General features: G+C 39.7%; 1 protein-coding gene across 4 annotated transcripts in view; it reads right to left on the bottom strand.

The window, feature by feature from the left end:
• Nucleotides 1–3,382: 3,382 nt before the first annotated feature.
• Nucleotides 3,383–14,658, bottom strand: part of Cdc27 (cell division cycle 27) — a 56,940-nt gene continuing 45,664 nt past the window's right edge. For 3 of the 4 annotated variants that reach the window (XM_057774967.1, XM_057774966.1, XM_057774968.1), the window contains 5 exons: nucleotides 13,393–13,510; nucleotides 11,288–11,416; nucleotides 8,621–8,695; nucleotides 7,869–8,025; nucleotides 3,383–6,421 (listed from right to left, as the gene is read on the bottom strand). In XM_057774967.1, the coding sequence (XP_057630950.1) occupies nucleotides 6,339–6,421; nucleotides 7,869–8,025; nucleotides 8,621–8,695; nucleotides 11,288–11,416; nucleotides 13,393–13,510 (562 nt within the window). In that variant the 3' untranslated portion in view covers nucleotides 3,383–6,338. Of the gene's footprint in view, nucleotides 6,422–7,868; nucleotides 8,026–8,620; nucleotides 8,696–11,287; nucleotides 11,417–13,392; nucleotides 13,511–14,658 lie in introns of those variants that run through there. The other variant, XM_057774969.1, reaches the window with a different exon arrangement.

Raw genomic sequence — 14,658 nt, forward strand, 5'->3', positions numbered from 1 at the left:
TCTTTGCTTGGAGATATCTCAATGAGAAAGTACTGAAGAATATCTAGCACCGTATATGTGTTCTTTGGGTGTCTTGAAGAGGTCACACCAATCCAGCTATAAGTTCTAGATTAGGGAGTCACAAAACTTTCTCCATAAAAGGATTATCATAAATATCAGGCATGGAGGTGCACACCTATAATCCAGCATTTGGGAGGTAAAAGCGGAGGAATCAAGAGTTCAAGGTACCCTGAGCTCCATTAGACCTTGTCTTAAGACAGTAACGAAAAGCACCCCCAAAGCAGACAGACAGACAGACAGACAGACAGACAAGCAAACAGGTTGGAAGGCTGAGGATAGGGGTACTGGCTGCACTAGAAGAGAACCAGGGCTGGGCTTCCAGCACTCATAACTGTAATTCCAGTTCCAGGGGATCTAACACCTTTTTCTCAACTCAGGGGGAACCAGGCATGTAGCTGCTACACAGACATCTATGTAGGCAAAGCATCCATACACATACAGTAATAAAATTTTGAAGTCATACAAAAAGAAAAACAAAGAACCTGACCCGAACACCAAACCCCACAACCCTCGCAGTGACTATGAAAACGGTGAGGGGACACAGCAACTGTGCAGTGACCAACTTCACCAGAGGAAAACAGTAATGACGGCATGTACAGATGGGCACAGCTTTTTACATATATGTAAACAAGACAAGAAAACTGGTAGCAATTGACAGCCGCTCCAGGTCACACGCTCACTGTTCTCTACAGACTCAGAGGAGCAGTGTTTGGGGATGCCTCACCAGTTTCTGCATCACCTCCATTTACCTAATGCCACAGAGTATCTGCACTACTTGAAGTCCTGTCAGGTTGCTAAGGACAGATTTCATCTTCTTTGTACCAATGAGAAAAAGGTTCATAATTCATTAAAGTTAATTGTTCAAGATCACTCAGTTAGTGAAGCTTAAGACCTATATTTTTAGATACTAGTTTAGTGCCTTCAGAACATATGGGGTTCCAGGGCCATGGAGATGGCTCAGCAGTGAGAAAAGGTACTTGGTGCCAAGCCTGATGATTTAACCTCCATCCATGGGACAAACATGGCAGAAAGAGAACGAACTCTAGTAAGTTGTCCTCTGGCCTCCACACACACGCTGTGGCATGTACCTATGCGCATATAACACATACACACATAAAATAAGAAAAGATACTGCTTCAGATTAGGTAGCAATGTCTGTAATTCCAGCATTTGAGAGGCTGAAGTAGGAGGGACAGTGAGTTTGAGGCCAGCATGGGCTATATAGCAGATGCTGTCTCAAAAAACCCAAACAGAAAAACCAAAATCAAACTCCCCAAAAGCAAAGCAAAACAAAACAAAACAAAACAGAAAAACAACAGTCAACCAAACAAAACTCAGGGTTATGCAGCCTGTAAGTCAAGCTACATGGGATGCGGTGGGAGGAGGACCACAAGGTTCAAGGCCCATGGGTTACAAAGTCCAAGGTCAGCCTGGGCAACTCAGCCAGTCTGTGTCAAACTGAAATTTTTTTTAAAAAAAAACAAAACACAAAACAACAGAGTTGTGGGGCAGAGAGATGGCTCTGCAGTCAAGAGCACTGATAACTCTTGCAGAGTACAAGGGTTCAATTCCCAGCACCCACATGACAGCCCACAACTGTCTGTAACTCCAGTTCCAGGGAATTCAACTCCTCACACAGACACTCATGCAGGCAAAACACCAATTCATTGCAAAAACAGGGTTCTACTTAGTAAGCAATGACAGGCAGATCTCTGTAAACTCATGGCTAGCCTGGGCTACACACTGAGCTCCATGACAGCTAGGAAGGGCTACAAAATTAAGATGTTGTTCAAAACAAAACAGATAAAAGATGAAACACTCCAAACAAACCAAACACCATCACTGACAAAAACAAAGAACCATCCCCCAAAACAGAGGGTTCTAGATACAGCCCAATGGTAGAGCACTTGCTTAACGTATACAAAGCCCTGGATTCAATCCCCAGTACACAATCAGAAACACACACACACGATTCTCTCTCCAACTCAGCCTTGAAGGAAACACATATTATCTGTACACTCAGCTTGAATCCAGAAGTTAGTTCCTGGCTGTTGGAACAACACGGTGAAACCTGTCTCTAAGAAAGTACTTGTTTTCTAGGCAAGAGAAAGCACTTTGCGTCTGTCTTTCACTGTGTTTAGGTAACAGTAAGCAGGGCTTCCCAGGGAGGTCAATCTCCACGCTTTCTGTGCTTTCTGTGTTGTTCTTCTTCCTCCAAGTCTGAAAAGACCTTTCCCTTTTCTCTGAGATAAGCTGAATAAGTTTGCAAACTAGTGTAAAACTTAATTTTGCATATTCTACTTTCCCTAGATCTTAATTTTCATGTACATTTACACAGGGTACTTTCTATGAGGCTAAAATCATCTTGAATTTCTGATCTTGTCTCTAGCTCCTGAGCACCTTACAGGCGCATACACCATGGCCAGTGAGCACCTTACAGGTACATTTTTACAGGCGCATACACCATGGCCAGTGAGCACCTTACAGGTACATACACCATGGCCAGTGAGCACCTTACAGGTACATACACCATGGCCAGTGAGCACCTTACAGGTACATACATCATGGCCAGTGAGCACTTTGCAGGTACATACATCAGGACTAATTTACTCAGTGCTGGGGACTCAATCCAGCCTTTGGAGATAGGCATATGTCCCTAGACTATTTATTTTTGGCAGTACTGAGAACTTGGGGCTTTATGAAGGCAAATTAGGCAGGAGCTCTCCCACTGAGCTGTATCTTCAGCTCAAATCTTGATTTGTGTCTGTGTGTGTGCTGGTGGAGGCTGGAGGTCAGTATTAGGACAGACTTTCTTCAACTACTTAGCTCCATTTCATAAGATAGTATTTCTTTGAAATTGGAATTCATTGAATGGGCTGGACTGACGGGCTGGTCAGAATCCTCCCACCAGCTTCCACAGTGCTGGAATTACAGTCACGTGACATCTTGCCCAGCTTTTTATAGGGCTCTAGCTGCAGATCTAAACTAGGCTTCATTCAGCTTTACTAACTGAACCCCTTCCCACCTTAATTTTAAGACAGTGTTACTCTGTAGCCCAGGCTAGCTTTGAGCACAGCTCACGCCTCAATCTCCAAGTACTGAGATTACATATGAGCCGCCATACCCAGCTTCAGACTTTAAATTGTAACACAAATGCTCTGTGTCCCAAGGGGACTTCAGAAATGACATCTCTGAAGAATGACCTGCAAGGTTACAACTGCTAATAGAGAGATTCTGCAGTTTGAAAATAATATATTCTAAAAATTACCATTGTTTTTGTCATAATATTTATTTTGAAATTCCAAATAATACTAAAAAGGGTATGAACTTTAATATAGATATATATATTAAAAAGAGTGTAAGTATAAACTAGAGAAACATCGTCCCAGCTCTGGCAGAACATGACACCGACTTTCGTCACTGCACCGCTGTGACTCAGGATCAGATGCGGATGCACAGCTTTTACACAGCTTTAACACTTTGATTATAAATTGCTTTCAAAAGTAATTTATTTGGACTTTCCATATCCTTTAATGAACTGTAAATATATTAACAGAAAAGACTTTCCCCCCAAAGACTATACAATTTCTGAAATAAGTCAGGAAAAGCAAAAAGGAGACACAAAAGTACATTGTTTCAATGCAAATAGAACACACACATCACACCCACACTTGCATTTCCCAAAGAAAATGGGCGGTTCGTTATCTGTTTCAGCGAAGACCTATACTGTACTCTGGCTAATCAGAGACTTTCAAACTGTTATTTTTCAAAGAGAGTGTTTTAATAGACTAAACACTGGTCACCACTGAGTTTTGTTTAAGGTACAACAGCAGCATGGTTCAAATGTTACTTGCAGTTCTTGGATAAAATAAAAATTTTAAGTAACGAAATACAGAAAGAGTTAAGAGACCACCTTTCATTGTTTTGAGTACCATCTGTTCTCCTGAAAAAATACTCTAACCTTCTAAAATCCTGGTGTGATAACTATTTCCACAGGAAAATGAAATCCAATGCTCTGACATACTCTGGGCGAGAGTGTGGATTTATATGTGTACGTATGTGTAGGTGTGGAGAAATGACAGCGAAGTACTTATATTCTTAATTCCCTTCAATGCACTGTCTGAAATTTGAAACAAACATCTGGCTTACCAAAGTGTGTTTCTGGTTGTTTGATCCCCATTCTTTGAAAAGAAAAACAAAATTAAAAGACAGAAAGAAAAAGAACCCTAAGAAAAGAAGTGGCTACTGTGTGGAAATAAGGCTTTGACACTGAAATGTTAAAAGCAGGTGCGAGGAACCATGGAAGCTGGCCAAAGTGTCTGCGACTGTCTCTTGAGCCAGCCACTGTCACTGGCCCTCTATCCTTTGTCTCAAAATTCAGTACCAGAAAGTCCTCTGGCACAGGACTGAAGTTCCCACTAAAAACAAGGTAATTACACTTCAGCAAATTAAGTTCTGTCCTTAGCTCTCTAGGTCTGCAACAGAACTCAGGGGAAATTTTGCTATGAAATGCTAGATCTGATAATGTAATATATGTAATATAGCTGGCTTATGATTTGCTAATTAAAAAAATAAATGAAAATTAAACTTTACATAACTAATGAGTACTATGTTAGAAAGGAAGTGCTAGCCTTTGGGAATTTTTAATGGTATTCACTCATTCCCAACTTTTCCTTTTCCTCATAAATTATTTCTTTGTAGACAGTACACACACATAGATTCAGGCAGGAAATTATCTTAAAGGCTCCTCTGGCACCTAATACCTAATCCAAGACTTTGACTTGAATTAATAATGGTATCTAATTCACATCTGGATGAGAAGATTATGTAACTGATAGGAAATGACCGAGTCTATAGGCTAAAACATTTTTCACATCTTTGTAATCCACCTTATTTCACAGCTCGACTACCAACTACAAGTAACCAGTGGGTTAAGGTTCCTTCATCAAATTATCCAAAATAATAACTATAAGCCTGTAACTCATAAGAAACTGTAATTTGTTATATTCTGACATTGGCACTTAATAAAATGTTAACTAAGGTTTCTCTAAAATTTTCAATACATTACAATAAAGGAGATACACAATTTAAGACTTCTTAAATCTGTTACTGTGAAATTCCAATAATTCCCGTTTTATATGCATAATTAGATCTTTAAAATTGTGGTCATTCCCCAAACACAACAACCAATATTATGATGAACTCAGGAAAGAATCTGTCTCGTTCTTAAGAAACTTTCCCTAGGCTACAGCTTCTGGTGACTCACACTACTGACAACGACATGAAGCAAGAGCTGAAAAGAGTGCAACTGACCTCACAAAGGCCACCACACATTCCTGCGCTCTATTTTCATCCGAGAGAAGACGCAGACTCACGTTAGATACAACTCCAATTAAGGCTTCTCTACCACCATCTCCAGTCTCTCTGCTGGTCTCATACTGGTTCTTCTAATAAACCTAAGTGGTTAAGGGCCTGGTTTTGACTTTTCAGCAGGGAACCACTCCATCATCTGTGAATGTTAAAGGCTATCCCACAGAGCTCAAAGAGAAGAGGCAGTATCTTAAGACCAACTTTAAAAGTTTGCAATACCAAGACAACAATGATCAACACTTTGAAGATGAATAAATTAGAATTCTTGGTTAGACATAAAAGCATTCTTGCCAAGAATAAGTGTACACTGTATGGAGGGATATTTGACTCCTACATACGAGTCCCAATAGGCCCACGACATTTGCTTATAGGAGACACTCCAAGCTTAAGGTAAGTTATGTTCCTTGGCAATGAATTTACTCTGTTATAGGCAATGTCTTTTATTGTTCCAGCTGGCACTTGCTAACACCATTCTCGAAGAACCTAAAAATGAAGGTCAGTCACTCTGTTTATCAGGAACAGAACCAAATAAAAAACAGAATTTTGGAAAAATGACCAGAAGTTTTGGTTCATCACCATTTCCATATCTAATGGTTCCTTCAAGATAAAACATAACTCTTCCTTCCATGATAGCTTCTCAACTAAGGGAGACTAAAGAAAAAAAGAAAAAGTTCCCACCCTTCCCCCCAAATTGTCATTCATACTGGTAAAAGAGCCAGTCTTGTTAGCAGCTAAATATTGCACTGCCTTTCATTCTGTGTAGTCAGGGTCCAATGAAAGTGGCACACTCATGGTCTGATGATGAACGATGACAATGCCGGCTCGAGAGTTAAGACTCAGTATATGGAGGGACAAGAGACGTGTCAGCAGTTGCCATACATCCAACACTAAAGTCTCATTTCCAGAACTTAAAATTCATCACTTTCAGCTGCATGAAGCTGGGTGTCATCTGCGTCTGTCATGCTGCTCTCCTGGGATTCATCTGTTCCCACTATAAAAACAGAACAAAAACAAAGTGTGGGACAACTACTTCTTAGTGGTTCATGAAAATAAGATGAGACCCCATAGACCATAAAACTACTAATGCTACCTAATAAAACACAGACACACACCCCTGGTTTCAAGACAGGGTTCCTCTGTTTAGTCGTGGCTGTCCAGGAACTCACTCTGTAGATCAAGCTGGCCTTGAACTTAAGAGATCCACCTGCCTCTGCCTCCCCAGTGCTGAGATTAAGGACATGCGCCACTAGGCCCAGCTTCAAATTCTATATTGTATGGCATGCCTGGAAGTTAAACTTACTGTATTTAACTTTTTAAAATAATGACTAATTGTTCTTTGGGCTCAACTTGAACTTATTGTGTAGCCAGGGGTGACTTCCGATGCTCCTCCTGCATTCACCTGCTGTGTTAGGATTATATACATGAGCAGCACAATATGGGCTTTAAAAAGTTCTGGGATAAAACCCAGGATCTTTCCGTACTATAGACAAGAACTTGACCAACAGAACAACTTTCTAGCCTCCCCCCACTTTCCAATTAACCCCGTATTCCTACTCTAGGAGTTAGAAATAGCTCTGCAATTTAAAAACAGCTACAGCAGTGATGCAGAAGTCTTTCTGTATTTCTTTTGCTTTTATTGGTTAATTAATAAAGAAGCTGCTTTGATCTGTGATAGGGTATAATAGAGCTAGGTGAGGAAGACTGAACTGAATGCTGGAAGGAAAAAGGCGGAGTCAGGGAGAAGCTAAGGAGCCACCAGAGGAGAAAGGTGCAAGATGCTAGTTGGAAACTTGCTGGTAGGCCACAACCCTCATGGTAAAATATAAAATAATAGAAATGGGTTAACCAAAGATATAAGAGCTAGCTAGAAATATGCTTAAGCTATTGGCTAAACAGTACTGCAATATAGTTTCTGTGTGATTATTTTTGGGAGTTTGGGTGGCTGGAAAATGAATGAGCAGCTTCCCACAACATAGCAGCACTATCAAAACAAGCTAACATCCCTGCTAACTCCTAACTGACTAACTTTATGGACAATCCCTGATAGCACACAGAAACATGGAGTAGAACCTTCAGTTTACAAGAGCGGTACTGGGATAATAAAATTTTACTTAAAGATGTTCACTAAGTTTTATCAAGAAATTTCCAATTCTTTCTATTAAAACACATAAATATTTGTAAATATGCACTATATTACACATCTAGATTTTTTTTGATTTGCCTAGGACTGCTACTGTAGAGCTGATGTTCAAAGTCACTAATCTAAGAACTAATTACTTGATAGTAAACGAACTCTGGTATTACACCATCATAATTAATTTCCCCCAAATTTCTTTTTCTATAAAGAAAATGCTGCCATTAGGAAAATAAAAAAGCAGCCCACAGATTCTGCACAGGATAACTTTCTGAATACTACGGAGCTTACGTGTGATACTCACTGATCTGTTCCTCTTGGGTTATTGGTTCCTCATCATCTGGAAGGTAGCGTTTGTCAATTGCCTCTTTAATCTGGTTATTAGCTCCTTTAGGATCTAAATCCATAGCCCAAGAGAAATTCATCAAGGCAAGGTGAGTTTGACCCAACTTCTTGTAAACCTACAAAGAGACAGTGGCACTTCATGTCTCAAATGAAATTTATGAAAACATAAATTGAGCTCCTGACATCTGAACTCCAAGTCCATTCAGGTGGGGAGATTGCTTTTATCCCACAGACGACTTCACATTAGCATCTAAGTGCTTTTCCTTATCATCAGGTATTATGTTCAGAATTCCCTGCCTCTGTTTCTCATGTAGGGAAGAGCTGAACATTAACAACTGGAAGGCAGACTACAGGAGCTCCATGTCTGGTGTTCCGAGACACGATGTCTGTCCACAGACAGTCCTGGCTGGCTTTGAACAGGAGCAGTCCTCTGCCATAGCACCTAACTGCTGGGATTACAGCACCATGCCCACATAGAATATCATCTATTTTTATTGGTTTTTCAAAATAGGGTTTCTCTGTGTAACAGGCTCTGGCTGTCTTAAAACTCACGCTGTAAACCAGGCTGACCTCAGACTCAGGTACCTGCCTGTCTCCCCAGCGCTGTCACTACCACCTGGCAAAAAAAACCCTATCTTTAAAAAAAGGAAAGAAAAGGAATTTATTGTTTGTTACAAAGTTGCAGCATAAGACCAAAGCCCAAATTTTTACCTTTCCTATTAAGAAGTAAACGAGGGATTCTTTGGGGACAATCTGCTTCAGTTCTTCAAGTTCTTGTAAAGCAGACTGAAAAAACAAAGAGAAAACTTAAGAGGAGGAAAATTCCACGGAGCGGACTGACCAGGTGTAGTCAGACTCCCAATCCTAAGAGTGTACGAGCACATCATCAACACTTTGTGTTGCATTAATTTCTCACTGTGGTAAAAATAAAATGCATAAAAATTATATGAGACTAACAGATGGCAGGCATTCATCAGACAAAAATTGGAAACCTACATATACCACACTGCTTAGAGATGTTGATGCTGATAACCCTAGCTTCTGAAAGAAGAAATAATCACATGTCTGAAACATGGGAAAGTACTGTGAACACAAGGCTTCAGAAAGTTGTCCCCAGACCTCCACGTGTACACACACCCCTCCCTCATATAAATAAAGAACAAGTAAATGTGAATCCCCCCCCCCCCCGACGGCTTCTCTGTGTAACTTTGGCTGTCCTGGAACTGGCTCTGTAAACCAGGCTAGCCTTGAAATCACAGAGATCTGCCTGCCTCTGCCTCCCAAGTGCTGGGATTAAAGGTGTGAGCTACCACCAGGCTCTAAATTTTTTAAAAAGTACTTACTAAGTCATCTTTATAACACACAGCCCTGCCTGGGATACAGCTCAGTGGTAAAGCCTGTGTCCATCTTGGGGCAACCCAAGGTTTAATTCCCAACACTGAAGAGATGGGCTGTGTGTGTGTTTTGTGGGGGTGGGGTGTGTTAAGACAGACTCTATTGTAAACAGTAGAAGCAATCAGGGCAACTAAATAAAACCTAGTTAAATAAAAGTACTACCCATTCTCTATGAACAATGGATATGTTTTTTTTTTAAAAAATATTTATTTATTATATATACAATATTCTGTCTGTGTGTATGCCTGCAGGCCAGAAGAGGGCATCAGACCCCATTATAGATGGTTGTGAGCCACCATGTGGTTGCTGGGAATTGAACTCAGGACCTTTGGAAGAGCAGGCAATGCTCTTAACCTCTGAGCCATCTCTTCAGCCCCTGCATATGTTTTTGAAAAAAAAAAAAAAGTAAAAAGTAAAAAGTTAGCATCATGGTGTACTCCTACAATCCCAGTAGTCAGAAGGCAGAGGCATGAGGATCCTGAGTTTGAGGCTAGACTGAGTTGTTAGCAAGACCTTGTTTAAAATTAAAAGCTGGGAGTAACCAGCTCCAGAGAACTGGACATCTTTGGTCTCTGAGGGCACCTACATTCAAGAGCATATACCTACATACAGATACAGACCCCTGCACATAATTTAAAAAATTATACACGTTGTATCAACGTTCAAGAGGATTCTTGCTTTTTTTTTTTTTTTAAAGCCCTCTTTGTGCCAAAACAAAATATAACTTAGGTTAAAAAAAAAAAATTCCAGCCGGGCGATGGTGGCGCACGCCTTTAATCCCAGCACTCGGGAGGCAGAGGCAGGTGGATCTCTGTGAGTTCGAGACCAGCCTGGTCTACAGAGCTAGTTCCAGGACAGGCTCCAAAGCCACAGAGAAACCCTGTCTCGAAAAACCAAAAAAAAAAAAAAAAAAAAAAAAAAAAAAAAAAAAAAAAATGCAGGGGAAATAGTTTACTTTCTTTTGAGACAAAGCCTTATGTAGTTCAGGCTGGCCTCAATCTCTATATATACAGCTGAACTCTTGACCCTCCTCCTGCCTTTCACTCTTGAGAGTACTAGGATTCAGGAGTATCTCACCATAACTGGTTCTGTTAATATATAAGTATTAACAGAGGATTAAGTGAAGAACACAAGTTGCAGAACAATATACAATATGTATAGCTGTCATCATGATTGAATTTTTCAGAAAAAAATTTCATCTCACTTCATGTCTCTTTTCTCTCTTAGTTTTCCTGATATTTATCTTCCCATACTTCTAGGGTACTAAGTTGGAAGTCCCTAAGGCAGAAAATGTGACTGCATTATTTACCACTGATTTCCTAGAAAGGCAGCAGGTACTCAATACATATTTTTTCCTCCCCCTTTTTTGAAGAAGTAGATTCCACCCAGGCCTCATGCATTCTGTTCTCAGCCCCAGCGTAATCATGAGCGTTGCAGTCATTCACCAGCCCACTCTCCCCCACCCTCAGTCCTAAAAGGGGGATGCTCCCGGTCTCTCTTTTAAGATAATCCCTTTATGTACAAAGAGCCTTTCTAGACATGGAATTCTAACACATTTCTGAATCTAGGGGTATTTCTACTTATTCTTCTTTTTTTTTTTCTGAGACAAAATTTCATTCTGTAGCTTAAAATGTACTGCAATACTCTGTAGCTAGAGTAGAGCTAGTGGCAATTCTCCTAAGTACTAGGAGTAGTTCATGCAATAATAATATGAAACTAAGAACCCCCTCAACAGCTTTTAAAAACAGATAAAACAGTTTAAAAAAAAATCAAATCATCAATAACACTTAGGCTCTTAAAAATGTTTGTTTATGATTGATTGATTAATTGATTGAGGCAACGTCTCTCTATGTACCTCTGGCCTATCCTGGAACTTGATATGCAGGCCAGGTTGGCTTTGTAGTTTGTTTTTGTTTTCTTTCATTGTTTTTTGTTTTTTAAAAAGATACAATACAAAGTAGAAGAAACAGATATAAATTTTACCTTGTATTTTTCATTTGCAAATAAAACTGAGGCTCTGTGAAATTTGCATAGAGGATTCTTGGGATCAATAACAATGGCTTTGTTTAGGGTATCCAAAGCCTTCTCCGATTTTTTGAGTGCATGCTGAACCTATAAGGAATAAAGTAAAAAAGAAAGGTAAGAAGCAAATAACATAATTCAAAGCATTATCAAGAATAAAACTCTTAAAGAGATGAGGCTATAGTCTAATTAGATTGTCTGCTGGGTTTAAGTAGACTAAGTAACTCATTACTAACTGTGGTAGTTGGAATGAGGATGACCCCCGGAGGCTCATATGTTTGAATACTTGGTCCCTAGTTGGCAGGCTGTTTGGATAGGATTAGGAGGCATGGTCTTGCTGAAGAGTGCGTTGTCACTAAGGGCAGGTTCTGAGGTTTTAAAAGCCCACATCATTCCCAGTGTTCCCTTGTTCCTTTGTCCCACCATCATGAACTTTAGCCCTCTGAAACTGTAAGCTAAATTAAATGCTTTCAAAGTTGCCGTGGTCATGATGTTGTACCACAGCAACAGAAAAATAACTAAGACACCGAATGATTAACAGATATCTCTAATTCTCTTCTAAGTCCAGCGATTGCTCAATTATAAAGATAGCACACTGAGGGCCAGCAAAACTGACTGGTTGGTAAAGACCTTGATCTTAGTTCAATCCCCAGAACCCACTAACTCATGTAAGATAGAAGAATGAACCAATTCTACTGTCCTGTAACTCCCTCCCAGTAACAACAACAACAACAACAATTTTTTTAAAAAGCACCCTGAACTCCAGAGATATTAAATAATACTCTATAAGAAAAAAACCTAGGTACTCAGACCCCTAAACCTACCACAGTGTGCCTATGATAATAATCATAATTCAATATCTTAAAAAAAGATGTATTTTGAATTATGCATACATGTGTGTATGTGTATGTGCACATGCGCACATGTGTGCTGGTGTCTGCGGAAGTCAGGGGCCCGCAGATTCTCTGGAGCTGGAATTACAGGTGGTTGCAGGCTGTTCAAAGCAGATGCTAGATACCAAACTCGGGTCCTCTGCATAACCACTTCTCCAGACCTATGATTTGAGCTTTACAGCAGATAATTACCACGAAGTCTAAAAAGTTTAACTTGGTTTTACCCTTCACAAGAAAACCATTTATCATTTATGCAGGCAACATTTCTAAAGGCTTATTATGATCCTCTAAAGATTAAGCTATGTTCAAAGGAATTGTTCTTAAATCCTGTGTCACTCAAGTATTCCTTATAGTCTGGGCTACATAAAACCGTCTCAGGAGAAACAAAATAGATGTCTGGAGATATGGCTTAATAGTTAAAAGTGCTCTTGTCTAGGTGCAGAGTTTGTTCGCTTCCCAGTACCCATGTCAGGTGGTCTACAACTGCCTGTAACTTCAGCGTCAGGAGATCTGATGACTTTCTTTGGTCTCTCTGGGCATTTGCAGATAAGCAGACATATCTGATAATACACATTAAAAAAAAAATTGAGAGGGAGTTCAGCCCTAGCTGTCCTGGAACTAGCTCTGTAGACCAGGGTGGCCTTGAACTCAAGAGATCCACCTGCCTCTGCCTCCCATGTGCTGAGATTAAAGGCACATACCATCACTGCCTGGCTAAAAATAAAGTAACTCTTAAATAACAACAAAAAACATCACTTGAGTCACAAATATATAAAAAACAAAACAGAAAAAGTATACAAACACAGGGGTCCCCCCAACCCCCAACTCTTCCTTTCTGGAGATAGTCCAAACTGGCCTTCAACCTCATTCATAGCTGAGAATGACTTTGAACTTGTGATCCACCTGTTTCTACCTCCAGGAAGTGTTAAGATTCTAACTGTGAGTCATGCTCAGCTTTTTTCAGTGCTAGAGACCCAAATCTATAGCATCCGAGCTACACCCTCAGGTCCACAAAGCATTTATTCATGAAAATCAAAAGGTGAGTTATAGCTATAAAAGACTGAGAAACTGATTCATGGACAAAAAAAGCCCAGTTTTCATAATAACCATTATAAAGTCATTTAAAGTATTTTAAAAGGGAGGTAACAGAGCTGTGTTTACAATGTTACTTACTACTCCAATGTGGCAAAGTAAGACTGAACTCTGAGGGTTGATATCAAGTGCTTTCTGGAAGTGCATTTCTGCAAGGCTGAACTTCTCTTGCTTATAATAAATCATTCCTAAACCATACCTGAAATTGTAAAAAAGTACAATTTAAAAAACATATTTTTTGGCTAGTTTATTAATCCAACTACCAACAGAACACATATGGTACCTGACATTTTAATATACAATGGAAAAATAATGTTAAGTTTTATGGAGAGACAAAAAGTATTAGTCATAATAAAAGTCACTGAAGCCTTTTAGAAGACACATTTTAATAATAAATTAACCCAACAGGTAGAACTATGATCATGGAGGAAAAGTAAGCCGTATCCTTATACTCACTACTCTAATCTCAACTTAACCATTAATTCCTGCAGCATGATGTATGTGGCAAACATTTTGCTAAACTGCCCCCATCCCTAAGAGAGGGCTTCTCTGTGTAGTTCTGGCTGTCCTGGAACTCACTATGTAGACCAGACTGGTTTTGAACTCAGAGATCCTCAGTTTCCCTAGTGCTGGGATTAAAGGTGTGCACCACCACCTAAATTATTCTTTTTAGGTACCTGTACTGGCCTTGAATTCCTGGCTCAAGTAATCTTCCTGTCTTAGCCTCCCAAGCAGCTGGTAAATAACTGCATGTGTCACAATGTCTGGTTCTAGTAAATTCAACCTCCTTTTTCTCTAAGCCACATATTATATGTGTAACAACTGTTTATATAACAATTTACATATTAAGCAATACTTTAATAGAATGATTTAAACCAAAGAAAAAAGTGGAGGGGAAACTGCCGTTAGAAAAGCCTTTCTTCCAGAATAGGAGTTCAAAAACAAAGACCAGGTTTGCATAATCACTGTTATGAAGGAACAACACATGTTGGATTCTTTTGAAATGTAAAAATGATTCTTAGTATATCAGTGCAAAAAAAGTTGAATTCACACATCTGTGGTGATGTACTCTAACAAATATAGCTTGCCTAAAGATCAGAGGGCGGAGCTAGCCACGAGTTAACCATAGAGGTCTGGATGTCTATACAGACAGGAAGTGATATGACTGGGCAGAGAGAGGAATATAAGGCAGGAGGAGACGGGAGGTTAACAAAAGTTGGGTGTGGCTGCTCCTCTCTCTAATCTTTTAGCATCTACCTCAACATCTGGCTCCGGGTTTTTATTATTAAGACCAATTAGAATTTGTGCAACAATTGGTGCCCAACTTTATAGCACAAATTCGTGAAA

This window comes from Chionomys nivalis, chromosome 7 (assembly GCF_950005125.1).
Source record: "Chionomys nivalis chromosome 7, mChiNiv1.1, whole genome shotgun sequence".
NCBI classification, from domain to species: Eukaryota; Metazoa; Chordata; class Mammalia; order Rodentia; family Cricetidae; genus Chionomys; species Chionomys nivalis.